This window comes from Volvox carteri, assembly GCF_000143455.1.
Source record: "Volvox carteri f. nagariensis unplaced genomic scaffold VOLCAscaffold_32, whole genome shotgun sequence".
Taxonomy (NCBI): Eukaryota; Viridiplantae; Chlorophyta; class Chlorophyceae; order Chlamydomonadales; family Volvocaceae; genus Volvox; species Volvox carteri.
In genome coordinates this window covers 320,969-338,504 of record NW_003307575.1, presented here as the reverse complement: position 1 = coordinate 338,504, position 17,536 = coordinate 320,969, and the positions used below count along the sequence as shown (strand labels likewise).

Here is a 17,536-nt window from a genome sequence, read left to right as displayed (position 1 = left end):
TAACGGAAAGAGTGAACAGAGAGCAGGTTAACAGGTAGTTAACCTCAATTGCGCCTTCATCCTGTCCTTGAAGTTAAATTTTTAGGCAATGACGACGGCCGGCCTAACTGCAGTCGTCCTCGGGGCGACAGGCGCTGTGGGCGAGGCTCTTGTTAATCAGCTAGTTGTGCACCCCAAATTTAAAAAAGTCGTCACCGTCGGCCGTCGAACACTTGATATTGTCACGGCTGAGTCAGAGCGAACAGCAGAGCTAGTACAGGCTAAGGTTAACATGGATGCGCTTGAGGTAGAAGCCAAGCAAGCATTTACAGGTGCTGATGTAGTGTTCTGCGCGCTGGGCACAACACGCAAGGTGAGCGCTTGGCTTTTGTCCACCATAGGGTTTTAAGTCTAACACCCCTACTCTCTGCTTGGCAAGGGTTTCCCGCGTCGAACGTGCTCGAAGTTGGCAGCGCGCTGCAATCGGGTGGTGCTCCATACGCACGTGAAAGCCTCAGATTACCGATGTCGCAGGGCATGTGCTAGGAACCCAACTACTACTTCTCACCACGAGGTCGCACAAAATCGTCCCGGGACGCAGTTTTAAACGTCGCCAGATGCCACTATATTGCTGGTCACCTTATGTCAATGTATTCCCAGGCTAGGTTACGTACGGCAGCTTTCCGTCCTGTCATTTCGAAATTCTATGAATTCTTTAGCTTGACAGCTCCACAGTTCCGACAATTTGCCCCTCATCACTACTGGAGCTTACTGTTACTCCCGGGGGCTGCTATCTTTTCTGTCTGCAGCAGTGTAAGGCCCTTGGCAGCCCCGGGTCCGCCAGTTTCTGTCCGGCATTTCCACGGGAGCCCACCGGCATTTCCACGGGAGCCCACATTACAGCAAGCCGTGAAACAGGTTTTAGGATGCAACTAGGTCATGTTACTTTTTGAACTCCTGCGGTCCCACACGGCCACGCACTTGCGGTCCCCGCCAGTATCAGCAAGTTGCACAACGGGACAAGCGATTGCGTGCCTTCCCTTGAAAGACGTATGACCGCTTGGCATCTGACTTGCAAACTGACTGACCGCGTCGCTGTGGCCACTGCTGGCAACACCTTCTCAGACGGCTGGGAGTGCGGAGGCCTTCAAGAAGGTCGACCACGACTACGTGGCTGCATCCGCACGCCTGGCCAAGGAGACGGGCGTCCCGCACTTCTCACTCGTTTCCGCGCAAGGCGCGAACCACAAGTGTCCCGCCAATGACTTGGCGCTTTTCCACGCATTGCTCTACACCAAGACTAAGGGAATGGTGGGGGTGATTCGGCGGGCGGGTGGGAATGGGCGGATAGGATGGGGCTGTTGGTGGGCAGAAATAGGAAACGATGGGCAGGGTGTTTGCGGTTGTGAGAGGGGCGCATCTTATGCTGGGTTTTGTGTTGTTGACCGCGACGGGCTCTGGCGAGTCAGAATTCACGTGAAAGGGTGCTGAGGTCTAGCGCTTTGCGTTTGCGCATGCTGATGCTACCCTTGCTTGCCAAACACCAGCGGCGGTGGCAGACGCGGTACACTCAATCGGTGATAGATATAGTTTAGCACAGCTCAAACAAAACCCGGTTTGTAAACAACGCAAAAAGAAAATCCGCATTAAGCAAAGAACACACAGTCCAGAAGAACTTTAAAAACGATCTATCCCCGGGTTAAGAGGACAGAGGATAATGGACTTTTCGCGCAATGTCACGGAACGTGCGAGAGGATGATGACCGACTGGCTCTCACAATGATCCTCTGTGTCCACTGCCCAGCTCTTAAGTGTTGTCGCGTGCCTTTGTTCCTGCTTATCGTGTGCCGTCTCACCGTGCTCTGCGACCCCGCCGCTTGGCTAGGCCCCCGTGGTATAGGGAAGGCACCCCTTTGTTAGTAAGGGAACATCGTCTAAATTATCAATAGACGCAAAGCGAGTAAAATGGCCCCTGTATGTGCGTGTATGTGTGTGTAGGCAGAGCAGGCGGTGCTCCAAGAGGGCTTCCCCCGCGTGTCCATCTTCCGTCCAGGGCTGCTAGACCGAGGTGATAAGACCCGAGGCGCGGAGAAGATGGCCCTCAACTTCATGTCATCCATACACGTCAAGGTGTGCTCGCGCCGGCTCCCGCCTCATCTGTCTCCTCACTTGGGCCCTTCGTGTGTTTGGACCTTTCCAGCGGTCAATGCAGCGATTTCATCACCTGTGCCCAGTGCCGTAGTGCTTCCCTGCTCTATGGCAGTGCCCTGGTGCTTTGTCAAGGTCACGGCAAGGCGTGTGGGCCTCACACCTTGTCCGTGGCTTCGCTAAGTCGGGATCCTGATGCCGTACTACTTGTTCCACTGTGTTCCTTCTGTACCGCCCCGTCCCAACCGGGTCCGGACCTGACGTGGCCCTGTCTCGCTGCGCACCTGCTTTCTACCGTGACCATTGAGGCGCGGTTAGTCGGCTACAAGGCGCTGCTCGCTTTTGTAACGCCGGGCGCGTTCTCCCCCCTTATATGCCAATACTGCTGTGATCCCGCGCATGTGCCATTGCTCTGTCCTTCAGGACGTGGCGCGCCTCATGATCTTGGACGCGCTTCGAGACCCGTCCACCGCTCAGGCAGTCATGCGCTTCGAGATGGCCGATCTGCAGAAGGTGGCCAAGACGATCGACCAGCCGCCCGCGCCCGCCAAGTGATGTATCTGATACGTTGGCCAGGAGGTCCGCGTCTGTGCTGGTGTCTATACCAACGAGAGGCTGTCTGCAGTACCTTACGATTTCCCCTAGGACGGGAAGCAACCAGGCATGAAAATGACTAAATACAAGCGCTGGACGGGGTTGCCGCATGCCAATATGTCTATCCCTGTTGATACATCGGTTGCTCATGCGCTTTCGTTTATGTTGCTGGCCGTTAGAAACTAATAGGGCTTATGGGGATTGCACGTGGGCAGAGGATCTGCAGCGCCGATGTGTTTTAGCCCAAACGCATATCCAAATGCTTGAACCGTCCCGTGAAAAGGAAGACGGTGGCTTACAGGTGGCTTCGTGTGAGGTCGAGCTGCCGCTCAGTACTCGTACGTTAATGGATGGGGCCCCATCTGTGATTCTCGCTATCCCCCTGTTGTCTTTGGGGTGCCTGCTGGACTGGGGTTGAGCTCCGTTTTGCTCCTACCAGCCAGCGGAGTGCCTGGTATTAAATTTTTAAGGTTGGATGTGGCTGATATCTTTAGAGGGCGGCTATGACTTTGCTGGCCAAGGGATTTCCCCAACTTAGAGGACAACGTTAGGCGTTATTAAAAAGCCGTGCAGTGCCCACGCCGTCCCACACCCACTAATAGATTACCATACAGATGTCATTCGGCATGATGTGGCATCATGTGATGTCGCATGATGTGCGATGGATAAATGTGTGTTTTGGCGAAAAGTAGGATGTCGTGCAGCACGATGAAGCGGGTACGGCCGTGGAAGCTGGCTGTTAACGCAGCCCACGCGGTCGGCTTCTGATTTAATCCATCCGACTGACCAGCCATCCTTTAATAAATACATGGTAATAGTGCTTGATCCAAACAAAGCTAAATATGATAGTGCGACTATAAAATTGCAAGCTGTCATCTTCAAGTGTCCAGCCGACATCTCGTCAACTGCCCTAGGTCGTTCCAAAACAGGCTCATCGACCGGAAACCCCAGAGAATGTGTGCATAATCGTACGTACGCTTGCGGCTGTGCATACGCGTGTATGTGCGTGTGCGTGGTAGCCGCGTGATCGCGCCACCCGATTACTGGCCCAAAGCAGTGAGAATGTCACGTATGCGCGTTCGTGGTGTGTGTATGTATGTATACGTGTGTGCAGGTGTACATGGGTCCGTGCGCACGCGTTGCACTGCAGTGGACAGTGACTTTTGGGTCGGCCTTATTCTCCAGGGCCATAGGAGAGCCTGGAGAAGGCATAAACAAACGGCCGCCACGATGTAATGCGTCCAGGGGATGCAAGGAGGATGGAAAGCTAAATCGCAGTCCAGCACCGACTGGCGCTCCGCTGCGCAAGGCTCTGGATCCTGAAACCTAACTTATCTGACGGCTTATTGCGTATCATGTTAGTTCCCCGCTGCGCTCACAACCGCGGACTCACTCGCCTCCTTCAAGAGCTGCACGCACAGTACACGTACACATGTTGTCTATGCGTCCCTTAAGACATTGCGCGCACAACTACATACGTATGTCTCTACGCGTCCCTGAGATAAGCACAGGCATTTGTCTACGCATCCACCAACATAAATAGAGTTGCATTCGCACACAGCACCCTTCACGTTTCTGATCACCGGGCGAACCCCACCACCAATCGCTTGTATACGGTGCAAGGATTGCACACATCTCACACATTCCGTTGTGAAAGGTGTCAACGTTTCTTTCCTTCTTTCCTTGGGGGAGGCACTAATTCCCAACGGCCATAACCAACTCGAGAACGAGTACGTGGCAACGTGTTTTGCCCAGCACCGGCAAGCATGCACCCCCACGTCCCTTGCCTGGCTTATTCACGAGGTGAGCATGGCCTTCACCGCCCGCCTCAACCCTTCCCTACGTAGCCGCGCCGGTCCCTAGATGGCCACATGGTGCGCCTGCGCCAATGTGCAAACCCCCTTAGGGACAGCTGCAAACCCCTACAAAAAGACCTACAAACAGAAAATATCCAAGAGCCCTCTTGGCGGGGCCCCCCTTGATCGCACATGAGCTCCGCCCCCTAAGCCTTGAGAGCATCGCAACTGGATTGCAGCTCGGGATTAGAGGGATTAAATGTTCCTTTGAGCTTCCTTTCAACTGAGGATGAAGCAAGCTTTCACAAGTTCAGAATTTAGGGCAGTAATTGGAGTAGCTCTAGCACACGGCAACGGCCATACTGCGGCCACAATTGGGTTGAAACCAGGTGTATCAGCAGGTTGGGTACCGGACTGGTGCGCATGACAACAGGCGTGGGGTATGTATGCGGCCGGAGAGATCTCAGATCCACCATGCGGTTGCCAGCCATCATACCGCTGCCGCAAGGCGTCAGTTATAGATCAAATCAAATCACATCCATCGCAGTTCTACTGTCGGGCGCAGCCCAGGCAGAGAGCGGCAGACGATGATACACCTAGACAGGGAAATCTTCAATACAGTACCCCTAACGCAATGACTCCGCCCGCGCATTACGCGCTGCACTGTTTCGATCATTTTTCACCAGCGGCCATGGGCTTCATTCATGGGTCCCTGCTGGCCAACACAAAACGAGAAAGGCGCCCAAGCAAAGGGCATCCAAGCAAAACCCGAAAACCCTTAGATAACATAAATCGGCATCTTGCCTGGAAGGCCCTTGAATCAGGTTGGAGGCCGGCACGTGCCGTCCCTCTCTGTCCGTGAAACATGACGCATGAACGTATAAATGCATAGAATAGCATGGAAACCTTCCAGCCTGCAGTGAAAGTCCAGCTATTCATACAAATGCCAAAGGCAACCTTGCAATGCAGCAAGGGCAACGGTAGCAACGGCAGCGATACTGCTACTGCCCTCCAGCTGCCCTCAAGACGTGTGCAGACCTCAATTCGACCAATGTCCACCAGTACAACCCACCAGTACACCTGGCAGGAAACAATAACATAATATATAATTCGGTTCTGAGCAACCAAGACCAGAGGCCATAGATATGTCGCGCGCCGTCCAACCCCAGTAATCTACGGCGAGGCAGCAGAAAACGTAGTATCCACGCATTCCGCATGACAACCCATCGAAAGCTGCAGGACGCGTAAAAAATGCGTTGGGTAGCACCCACGGGCTGATCTACGGGGCTGATCCCTTATCGTCTTGATAAGGGTCTCTGCCCTAACATAGGTACAGATCTGGACAACCTACTGAACATGACCTAAGCATCGTCCGGGACCTTTAATGTTGCGTGTGAAAACGCCAAGTCTTCAAGTCCATGCTCTCATCGCTAATATAGCATGTAACTTATCATCAGCACCTCGCCTCAGCTCGCAGAGGGGGAAAGCCTGTTAGCGCACATCTACTCTTGCACACCAAAAATTCTCTTGTCGGCAAAACGAATAATAAGGAATAAGAAATATCATCAACCTGCACCAGTAATTCGCTGCCGCAGCGACAAGTAACCAAACCTGTTATCAGGCCACACGTACACGTTGCATGCCGTATGAGCGCCGTCCAAAAAAACATCGTAGGGCAAGGGCAAGGGGCACGTCATTGCTAGCAGGCCCACACCATCATTCATCAGTCCAGGGCATGCTTTTCCTTCTGTTCCATGTCAAACGGTGTCTTGATTCGTAAAGGGTAACAGGCAAATTGCCGACCCTGGGGCCTCGGGACTGCCCAGCCTGCCACCGCTCCCGCTGCTGCCGCCGCTGCTGCCGCCGCCGCCCTCGCCGCAACTAGCCGTGACCACATCCGGGCCTCCCTCACCAGGTAGCACGTCTGCCTGCGGGCCTTGTGTAGGTGTACGGGAGACCGAATCTCCCGCTTTTTGCAAACTGCCCAGGCCGCAAGCGCCATGCACTTCAGACCCCACTTCCTTCCCCTGGGATCCCTGACATTGGCCGCCCCGCTGCTGCTGCAGCTGTGTGTCCCCGACACTCGGTCGTCCTGGGTGGGTTGGCGCGGCTGTGGCCTGCTGCTGCTTCTGCAGCTGACCCTGCGGGTGATGTGGCGGCGGCGGCGGTGGGGTTCGCATTTGTTGCTGCAGCTGCTGTTCACGAGGCTGCAACAGCAGTCGACGGGCGGCTGTCTGAATGTTGGCCGCCGCAGCAAGACCTTCCTGCGATGCAGCAGCATCAACAGCAGAATCCGGTGCAGGTGCGAGCGCGAGCGCCGGTGTGGGCGCCGGTGCGGGAAGCTGCCGTTGTTGTAGATTACGCGGTGTTTGCGGTCGTTGTGGTGCTTGCAGCAGCACCTTGCCACCGTCGAGATCGGGCAGCGGTTTCCGTCGTGAGCCGTCAAAGGCGCCGCCGACGGCAGCGCGCGACGTCCCACTCCGCGCTGAAGCCGCGGCCGCGGCGACTTGCGCCTCCCGCTCTGCGGAGGCCTGAGCTGCTGCCAGCAAGTGCTCGAGCTCGCCCACCAGCTCCATGGCTGTCGGACGACGCTCGGGTTTTGCTGACCAGCAGCGCACGGCGAGGGCGCTGTAGTATGCACGTTCCGAGGGATGGCGACGGAAAGCATTGTTAGCCGCGGTCGCAGCCCCGACGGTGTCACACCGAAGTCATGCAAAGCAAAAGCCAGCGGGCGGCATGCGTGCGGGTGGTGCATGTTGATGGTGCGCATGGGTGGGTGGTGCATGTTGATGGTGCATGTTGATGGTGCGCATGGGTGGGTGGTGCGTGTTGATGGTGCGTGTTGGTGCGTGGTGCGTGTTGATGGTGCGTGTTGGTGCGTGGGTGCAAAACAATGTACATAAGATGCGCTTGCATGCTTGTGCGTTGATGTGCTTTCAAGGAAAGAACATCGCACGCATGAAAGCCCCAGCGCAGTAATATGTATGCATGTATGCATGCATTGGTGTGCAAGTGGAGACGTGCGTGTGTGTACACGTGTCGTGTTCCTCACCAGTAATCGGGCGGCGCTAGCGGATGAAAGGTGGGGCGAAGGTGGTGTCGTATGACTTGGCGAGGAATATCCTGTTAGGCCATATATGGGCGGTACGAGTACTTGTTGGTGTCGTACGTCACGGCAATCGTAGTACCGTTGCCAAGGTACGGTAGCAGGGCCCATTGCACACATCAAGGTTTTCCTCTTATATCCGCCTTGGACTTCCAGTTCGTATGGGGTAGTACAGTGTGGTAATGGTGGATGGTGCTGTATGGTATGATAAATCGTAGAAATGACAATGTGTTCAAATATGGCCCAGAAGCCTCCCGCTCTGTAACAATCCAAATTTAAATACCCGATGCCGATGAACCGCAAAGGGTCTGAGACCTGACCCGCAAACTTGCTGCTGTGCATGGTTTGGTCTGCCCTTGGGTTTCCTGACGTTACCGCACCTTTGCGCTCATCCCTGCGTACGGCGTAGTGCACATCAACAACTCCCACATGAGTACGCCAAAGCTGTACACGTCAACAGACGTCGTAAGCAGGCTGTCTGCGTTCACGAGATAGGTAGGTAGGTAGGTAGGTAGGTACGGTGGGTGGTTGGGTAGGTAATTAGTCAAGTGATTAGTCAAGTGATTAGTCAGGTAATTAGTTGGGTAATTAGTTAGTAGATAATTTGGTAAGTAGGTTGGTAAGCACAGACAATTCGGTTCATGGGGGGGTGCAGGCTGTACAGGGAGATGGCTTGCCGAGTTTTTGCTCAAGTAGGAAACGGAGGTATCAAGTGGGCGGGAGCGTGCCGTCATTCAGCAGAGTTGCATAACGCATCCCCTCCGATTCGGGTCCCCCGTGACAATTAGATCCCACGTTGACACGAGTACTAACTACATGCTTATCAGAAAAAATTAAAATTCTTTTTAGAAGAAGCAGAAAAAAATTTCTTCACCGTTCTGTCTCTATCCAAAGAGAGAGGCACCCATCCGCCAATAGATCTTACTTTTAATGAAGCACTCTTTTTAGTTGTCGGTGGCCCATTGCGGAATATCGCCATTCACCAGTCGCCAACACGCGACGTTTTGGCCCCGTGTGGGCAGGACAGCAAGTAAGGCCAGAACGTTAGTAAAAAAAGAACGGCAATACATACTAAGCTGGCAAAAATGAAGCTCACACAAACGACTTGCAAAGCTCAACTCGACATGTGAACCACTCTGAGAAGATTCAGCCGAACTGCCCATGTGTGCATTTTCAGATTTGATGTATGTGGAAAACACGCTAGAGAACCTTGTTCACAATATTCGCGCGGAAACTCGCATCCTGGATAAAACAAATAGAAATACAAAGGTTGGCCAGGTGCCGATATGGCGATCATTCAAGTTATCCTTGCTTGTCAACAGTCGGTAACCCTACTACCAAACCAGTGGCCGCAGCAACCGGTCCTAGTTTCCAACCCCACCGGCGTTGTCAGAGATGTCATACAAACCAGTAACGGCAATTACCGTCGCCATTAACCCGTACCTGGAGCCATATGCGCCAGCGTGCCGACGGGAGCTGCCGTACGAAACCCCACGGGACCCCCTCCGTCGGCCCCGCCCTTAGGGTCTGTCTCCGTCAGCATCCGGGCGCACCCAAAGTCCGACAGCTGCGGGTCACCACACGGCAGGCAGTGTACGACATAAATGATAGTGGGCCAACAATCCTTGAAACGACATTCATTCAAAGAAGACATCCGACCCGTCCTTTGACCATAGCATCAGTAGGGCAGCCTTGGCCTGGCGACAGGCTTGGGTGACCAGGGGTGAGCATGTGCCCCTCAGGGAAAGGGCCCGCCGACAGCAAGCTGGGCAGGCGGCTGGCGGCGTCGCCAGTCCATCAGTCAGGGGGACATAAGCCCATGGCCACAGCGGACCACGCAAGCGGTAAATAACCCTGCGCGGCTTCATCAGGAATGTGACAAGGGGAACATTGCGCGGGTTTCAACGCTGAAGCCCCTAAGACGTCTGACACGTCCACACAGCATTTTCAAAACCAGGATTAAAGCTCGTGTACAGGGCATGAGTGCCGTACCTTGCAGGTCCAGCCCCGGAGGTCCCTGTTGCTGCTCTTGAGCAGGACGTTCGCCGCCTTCAGATCGCAATGCACCAACTTACGGGCGTGAAGGTAGCGAAGTGCTAGGGAAACCTGCGATGGCAAATGCTCATGGAGATTTGAATTCGGGAGCTGGGTCAGGCACGGACATGGGCATCGGTAAGAGCAGGGCCACATCCACTACGTTGCATTGCGCGGCCCTTCGGGAAACCGGGCATGGCTGGCTTGTTTAGGCTATCCTTAAGGTTTCGCCTGCCTGTCTGCACCAGCTCAAGGCCGGAAAGGTTATGATGATGTGCGTGAAGGCGGAACGTGGAGGGAGCAATTGACTGCACGTCTGCGCGTTTGGGCTAATTAATACGCTCGGCTCCCACTACGATTACCGCTCATCGATTCCCTACAGGCCGGCTAGCAGGTAGAATGTCAGCAACATGTTGCCTAGTGAGGCGACCTCCGGGCAGCTTGCTGGTGCTCTTCTGTTCTAACAGGGGGTTCATATCTTCGCCCGTGGCAGCTACCCTGCGAAACCCTGCCTTCCCCGGTATTTCGGGGCACCCTCATCCAGTCACCCTAGTCAACTTCTCAGTGGATCGCTCAGGTTCCGCACCCAACGGAATCTGCCGGTGCTGTTTAACAGACAAAACCCTTAGTGCTCGACAGCCAAAAAGGCTGTTTCTAAACCAACGCATGACTCCTGTTTGCTCAGGATAATCATGCCATGCCCGCGCCACGCACCTCCAGAAGGCTCTTGTACAGGGGAACAAGTGCTGGGAATGCTGCCCCGTTGGACGGCAGGGCGAATGGCAGCCGGAAGGCGCCAGCTCGGGCAGCTGTCAGCAACGTGCCGGCATCACAGTACTGCACGGCAGAATATACACATTTTGAGCAACACAGAAGAGTGAGACGATAGCGTGACGGATAAGTCGGACTGCCGGCAGCCGCACTGCGGCAGTCTTGGTCGGCCTGAAGGAGACCCCACATGACCGAACTCCCAACCTATACTGCGTCCGGATCTCCTCCCTCCACGCCATTCCTTGAGCCAATTTCTTGTCCTTACCCCTGGAATCCTTTTTCTCCACCCTGGACTCGTGCACTGTATTTTTCATCATACCATCGCAAGGTTACAAAAGGCCACAAAGGGCTTCACGGGGGTTACGCAGTGGCCTCACCTCCAGACAGATGACTTGGTTCAGGGGACCTACCGCAGCAGGCGGGGGGCATGGCGCGAGGGGGGACGATGACGGGCAGCAGAAGAAGCCGGATGTGTTTGGGAAGGCAAGGGGGCGGTGGAGAGTTTGAGTGAGTGTCGGATATCCCCTTACCAAGTCACGCGATGCGGAGGTTTCTGGTAATAATAAAGCGTGGCTTTCCCTCCGACCCGACATGGGCAATGAACTCGAGGCCCTCAATAGTGATACATGGTTACACAATGAACGATGCACATAGCCATGAACATTAAGCATCGAATCTCCAGTTCAAACCCCGGCCGGGACCGCATTCAGATTATCTTCAGCCCTCGTATCTTCATTACTCACACGTAAACAAGTCCACTAACAAGGTGCAGCGTACCTGGATCCTTCCCTGCCAGGAGGTCATCACCCGGATAGCACAGCCGCATCTCCGTGTGGGGGGAGTCGTGGTACTGGCACCGGACCACCACCACGCCGGAAAATGTCGCATAGACCTAAAGCCGTTAGCGGGGGGTTGTGGAGGGGGCGGAGTAGGTGAGGGAGGTTGTGGAGGGGGCGGAGTAGGTGAGGGAGGTTGTGGAGGGGCGGAGTAGGTGATGGAGGTTGTGGAGGGGGCGGAGTAGGTGATGGAGGTTGTGGAGGGGCGGAGTAGGTGATGGAGGTTGTGGAGGGGGCCCATCACACATGCCACCTTCCCTACCGGCACATTCGCGCTCCCATGCGCTTCCCTACCTGGACGATGGAGGGGTGGGACAGGGTGCCTATGACAGCCACCTCCATGGCACCTCGCTTGGCCTGCATCAGCATCCACCGTAGCATTAGCATTAGCGTTAGAATTAGCACAAGCAGTTGCAACAGCATCACCGGTCGAGCCAGCGTCCGCAGTACGCAAGCTGCAGCAGCAGTAGCAGCAACGGTAGCCAACAACGAGGCACCTACGCGAAGAATGGCAAGGAGGACCTACCAAGCTCCGGTCCGGAGTCGCCCCAGAGAGGTCACCGCCCCGGCACCGTCACTGCCCCAGTTTATTCCACAATAGCGGGTTAGCGTTACTCCTCCCACCTCAGAGCAGGTGCCTCGGTGGCTGTGCATTACTTCAACCTCATACAGTCGCCCGTACCTCCATACCCACCGGGCCCCTACCCCTTCCAACCTTTCCTACAGCCTGGAAAAGCTGTAGGCGTGCTCAAGGAACCCGTACGGAACCCGTACGGCGCGGTCTGCTCCATCCCTCCATCTCTCCAGCTCAACCCACCTGGCGCATGCGTGCCTCCCCAGCCTTGGTGTCCACATTCCAAGTGTCGTTGCCGCTGCGGGCGCCGGCAGCCTCGCCATCCGCCGCTGGTGCCCCCGGCTGCGCCGCCGCAGCTGAAGCCGCCGCAGCCGCTGCCCCGCGCGCCTCCCCTGCAGGACCAGCACCAGGACCACCACCGCCAGCAGCGCCGCCTGCACCGCTGCAGCTTGGGTCCGTGAGCACCTTGACCGCCGTCTCCAGTCCGTGTAGACTGCCCCGGAAGACCACACCCTGGCCTCCTCGTCCCAGCACCTCCAGAAGCTGCACCGCGGCCAGGTCCTGGGCTCGAAGGGCTCTGAGGTGAGGAAGGAGGAAGGAAAAAGCGGAATTGAAATGAGGAGGAAGTAAGGGAAGGGCGGGGAAGGGTCAAGGAAAGCGAAGGGCGGACTTGCATCTACCATGCGGCTCGGAGGCCTGCTGCCCATGACGAGATGAGCAACGGAATTTCCGCCTTCAGGTTGAAGCGGTGCTTGAGGATTCCTGAGACGCCGTGATCCCCAAGCTCATACAAACCGGCGGACAGTAACTTGAACCGCCCACCTTCCCTCCGCGGGATCCCCCCCGGCCCGCCTTCCCTCCATGCCTGCACCCGCGCGCGTGGTTCCCAGAACTCACTGCTCGCCCTGCTCGTCCGCACCCGCAGCGGTGAGTCCCTGCCGCATGCTGGTGATGAGCATGTCCAGTGCGGCGGCCCCCGCGGGCTTCTCCAGCGTCACCCGGGGCGCCCAGTCCAGGTGCAGTAAGGCGGCAGCGGCACCGCTGCCCACCTGGGGCAGCGGCAACGTGGCGGAGCCTGCGACACGTTGCGGCGAGCGGGAAGAGGTGGGGATGGGAACTGGATCGAGCGAGGGTTAGGGAAGCGAGGGTGGGGCAGTTTGGGAAAAGGTGAAGGTAAAGGGCTGGGCCAAGGGAAGGAGAGCAAGGAGGTTGCCAGGCTGGAACATTAAGCTATGTGACCAGCGGCTAAGCGCGGCCAAGGGGAAAGCGCGGACGTAGAGGTGCGTCCTCCGTTGCGAGCGCTGATACAGCAAGTCCCTACTCTTAGACAATAGCTCTTTCTCGTTGGCTATGTTTCTTCTCTCTTCGTACATATGCATATGTTTTCCTAGGCAAAGTTATAGTATGGTACCTGTACGGGTGCCAGAAGCTGCCGCCATCGCCATCAGAGCAGGGCCGTCGGTGGTGGGACTACACGGCGGTCTTCCGGATACCGCTCCCAAGCTCCGCACGCCACTGTCGCCATGGGAGGAGCCGTCCCTCCTCCCCGCCGCCGCCGATCCGGGCATCGACTGGGCGTACTGCAAGTCATCCCGCGCCGTCAGCAGAGCCAGAAAGCCTTTTCTGATCGACCCGCCGCCCTGACTGCTTACGGCGGCATCGCGGCTCAGAGGGTCCCGGGACGCCGCCCACGCAGCTGACGGCAGTAGGCCGCCACCGCCGCTGCAATACGCCGGCGGCGTGCTGGCAGCGTTATTGGCCGGTACTGGCGCCGGCACTGGTGACGTTGGAACACTGCATTTGAACAGCCGGGTCGAGGCAGCTGATCGCGCTGCGGCGACGGGAGATAGAGGGCTGTTGCTGGCGGACTCGAGTATTGGGTTCGGCAGAGCCGGCGGCAGCTGCGCCGCCGCTGCAGCAGCGGCGGCGGCAGTGTTACCGCAGCCGCCCGCGACTGAAGCGCGGGTCATTCCAGCGATGCCACAAGTGCCGATGGAAGTGCCGTCACCCACTCCCAAGGGCTGGCCCAGCAGCTGCTCCTGAAGGCGCCGCCAGTCCGCCGCCATGCAACTTAGGCTGCTGGTTTCGAAGCTCGACAGTGCCGTTCGCCAGGTCCCGAAGAACATCTTCGTGGAGTCGCACCAAGGACACGTGCAAGGGCGAGGGTCATGGGAGGCCCGGAGGAGGAGGCGGCAATGGCCAGTTGCCGCAAGTCATTGCCGCCTGCCGGCGCACATTATACATATCCTTACCTCCATGGGAAGCGTGCGGCTATAGTAAACGGCAAAAGGAAGCTCCGCTGGTAGGCTCTTAGGGGGCCTAGGGACCCTTGCAATGGAGCCTTCACCATCAGGGTGCGGCAGCGTTTCCTTCCATTTTAGAGGGGGTAGCCCTTCATCCAAACCCTAAGGAGCGATTCCACAGATCAGGCTGACATAATATTTCTTAACTGTAGGGGGGCAGCAGTGGCGCCTAACCCCACGCGAACCGGCACCAAACAGAGCTGCCTCCCACCAGCTAGGATGGAATATAACCCCGTTCAGCATTTCTGGCTACCATCCTGTATCATCCGCAATCCCTCTCAACGCATCGGTCCGTATTGATGTAGACGCGGGCCGCACGTGAACCCTCATACCGGTAGCAGCGCTTGAAGCTCATCCGCGATCATTTTCAATACTCCTGCCGGCAGCAACTCGCTCGAGATTAGGTACAGCGCCAGCTGGTACGGCACATGCCGTGCATCGGCAGCAGCCGTAGCCGCCCATGGCGCCGTGGCCGCCAAAACCGAGCCGCTGCGCCCTCCGGTACCACCGCTACTGCGAGCTGTGCTTACCATTGCGTCTGCATCACCTGCCGCTGCTTCCGGCGGCGTCTGCGGCCCCACCACCGTCGCAGCGGCACCGCCGCTATTGCACTTAGGGTTTGTTGCACTAAGAGGCGACTGCTGCATCATAGGTAGCTGCTGGTGCGGCTCCAGCGGTGTTGTTGGTCCTGCAGCAGCTTCCGCCATGAGCAGAATCGAGCCGACCTTCCCGCCTGCCAGCTTGCTGCACACGAGTACATCCCGGCAGGGCTGCTGGTCCTCGAGCACGTGCGAGCTGGCGTTCGGGACGATGACCGACGCAATGAAGGCCGTACGGCTTGGGGATCGCATGGAGGCGGCGGCGGCGGCGGCGGCGAAGCAGCCTCGGGCATTCGAGGTTCCGCTGATGTTCGACTTGGCAAGATCCTGTGCCGTACAAAGTGCACAACCGAGAGGTGGGGCGGAGGGATCTGTGAGTCCTTGTACTTTGTGTGTTCTTGTTGGACGCCCTTAGCAAGCACCAGGGCAGGAGCGACCCGACCCCCAGCCGGACCTACCGCCCGCGAGCATCCGCCATCATTGGTGCTCGCTCGCTGGCTGAAACGGCAGGATGCATCCCGTGTGGCAGCTGCCTCACGCATTGGCGACGGTGAAGTACAGGTTGACCTGCAGCAAAACACACACATCCGGAGCGTGTCCGTGCGTCTTAACGGCGGGGCGCCTCTCCCAGCCCGGCAACAACCCCGGAGCCTCATGCCAGACGTAAAGGTCCATGTGCCCGCGTTTAAACGCGTAGCTGTCCCAGCAATAGCAGCTACCACAGCTACACCCACAACCACCACCCGCAAATAGCCTCCGCCTGCAGAACACCACCGTCGCGACCAATTACCCATCCACCACCAGAGTGCTACAGGGGCAGGAGGGCGGCAGTACGACAAGGCCTTCCGCTCTGTCGACGCTATTGTACGTTATAGCACGGTAATACTACGATAGTACGTACGCACGCCGTACTTGGAAGCTTGTAGCAGTAGTGTGTGAGCTAGAGAGGTCTTGATGGCACGAACACGCGAGGGATCCTGTCGCGTGCAGCCGCCGCTGCCAGTCAGCTGAGTGCCGATGCTTTGCGTGGTGTCCAGCGCCCCTGCCCCCGCACCGCCGTTCGTTCGAGGTGAGGGCCCACCGGGGGTCGACCCGTAGGCTTGGAGCAGGGCCGCCATCTGTGCCGGTGTATCGGAACCACACATGCGCAACAGCCCGCCGCCACCACCGCCACCGCCGCCGCTGCAGCAGCCGCTGCCACCACCGCCGCTGGGCCGCTGCGCAAAGAGCACGGCGGGCGCCGGGGCTCCATGTACAGCAGCGAGTACGGGCTGGAACTGGATCCCAAACTTGGTGAGCAGCAGGTCGTGGATGCCGTCCAGCAGCGTCAAGATGAGGTCGTGCAGGCTGGGAGCGGAGGGCATGAGTGCCAAACTCCGGCACACCTAAACGACACGCAAAGTTGTACCACGGCAAGTACGGCATCAGCGCGTTAGATTCGTATTGCTGACCCTGGCGCTGGTGCTGGCGACGCGGAAGTGGCAAGCATGATGTACGCATTCGAGGAGGCCTTCATGCCACGTTCGCTATATGGTCGTGGATCCGGGGAATACCGGTCTTCGCAACGGCTTCGAAAAACAACGAAGGCTGCTGAAAGCGACAAATTAGGAAACTGGTCACCACCCAACCAACCACAAGTCCACAACAAGCTATCGTTCTGGGACAGGGGAGGGGACATCTCCAGGGAGGTTTGGACCGGTTCAGATGCACAATCTTGTGGAGCAAGCACGTGGCTCATATGTCGTGAACCCGCCGCGGCACCACAACATCACACCCGGAGTACTCACGAGCTGCATGTATCTGGCGTGCTGAGGATCCCCCAGCAGTCCATATCCCAGGAATTGCGCAAGGCGTCGAAGTTCCTTAAGATCCGACGCCGAGAATGCAGTGTTGCCGTGCTTCTCCCCACTCCAGGGAGGCCTTTCAGCTGGCCGATCCCAGCTCAGTAGCAGCGCCGCTCTGGTGTGCGTTCCGGGCTGGCAGATGGGCAGCGCAAGATGGTCGGCGGGCTCCAGGACAAGCGCCTGGCCCGGAGACCATGATATTACCTGGCATATGCTGTGGGTGGGATCCCTGGAGTGCCTTACAACGGCAACAGCGTCGTCCGCCTGCACGTGCAGACCGTGGTGTTGCATGACAGGGTAAAACAAGCAAGGGGCTGCGACTCAGAATAACCGCCTTACGAACGCTACCCATCAGCTTATGCATCCGATATATTACCTGATGCGCGAGCACGTCGGCAAGATGCGTAAGAGTTAGTCGGTCTGACTCCTCGGCGAGCCAGTCGATTGGCGCGAAGATCCAAGGCAAACCCTCTGAGCTGTAAACGACTAGCCTGGAGATAAAAATGACTCGATGTCATGTTAAGTATAGGAATTAGCGGAATGGGTTAGCGCTTTGCCGCTTTGGCTTTCCCACCGGGCTGAGCAACGGAGCGATGCCTCCAAATTTAACAGCGCGCTCAAAATCCGTTGAGGCCATTGTTCGCATGACGTTATCGGCAAGCTTGCGCATGCCACTGCGCAAGCCTGCGTGAGGGCCATGGAGGAAGTTTTTGTAAAAACTCAACCCTAACACACTAATGGCAGCTTGAAGCCAGCCCAATACTCACTTGTGTCAGACCTGAAGCGGGCGTACTCCTACGCCTAATACTAGGGTCCCTTGTTGAGGTGATGGCTCGTGCTGTCAGATGCTGGGTATCGGAACTACTTTCAGTAGCATCAGGTTGACCCAAGCAGCACTTTAGAATGATTTTCATTGCGGTTGTGAGGAGGAATGATGCAACGACAGGCGGCCT

The 17,536-nt window shown here is 57.1% G+C and overlaps 2 protein-coding genes across 2 annotated transcripts; one reads left to right on the top strand and one right to left on the bottom strand.

Moving 5' to 3' along the window:
* Positions 1–88: 88 nt before the first annotated feature.
* Positions 89–2,681, top strand: VOLCADRAFT_93520 (uncharacterized protein; the record flags this gene model as incomplete). The annotated part of the gene is made up of 5 exons (XM_002952811.1): positions 89–352; positions 1,105–1,312; positions 1,783–1,893; positions 2,032–2,108; positions 2,550–2,681. 5 exons carry the CDS (start codon positions 89–91, stop codon positions 2,679–2,681), a joined length of 792 nt encoding a protein of 263 aa, XP_002952857.1.
* Positions 2,682–5,902: 3,221 nt separating this feature from the next.
* Positions 5,903–17,497, bottom strand: VOLCADRAFT_105682 (uncharacterized protein; the record flags this gene model as incomplete). The annotated part of the gene is made up of 25 exons (XM_002952740.1): positions 5,903–6,263; positions 6,429–7,144; positions 7,569–7,639; positions 8,003–8,100; positions 9,066–9,189; positions 9,615–9,767; positions 10,371–10,493; positions 10,805–10,833; positions 11,205–11,319; positions 11,558–11,620; positions 12,081–12,229; positions 12,278–12,414; positions 12,735–12,912; positions 13,249–13,963; positions 14,090–14,242; positions 14,473–15,066; positions 15,198–15,306; positions 15,474–15,547; positions 15,645–15,857; positions 16,008–16,086; positions 16,191–16,396; positions 16,527–16,847; positions 16,960–17,074; positions 17,158–17,267; positions 17,351–17,497. 25 exons carry the CDS (start codon positions 17,495–17,497, stop codon positions 6,082–6,084), a joined length of 4,974 nt encoding a protein of 1,657 aa, XP_002952786.1. The 3' UTR covers positions 5,903–6,081.
* Positions 17,498–17,536: the final 39 nt, after the last annotated feature.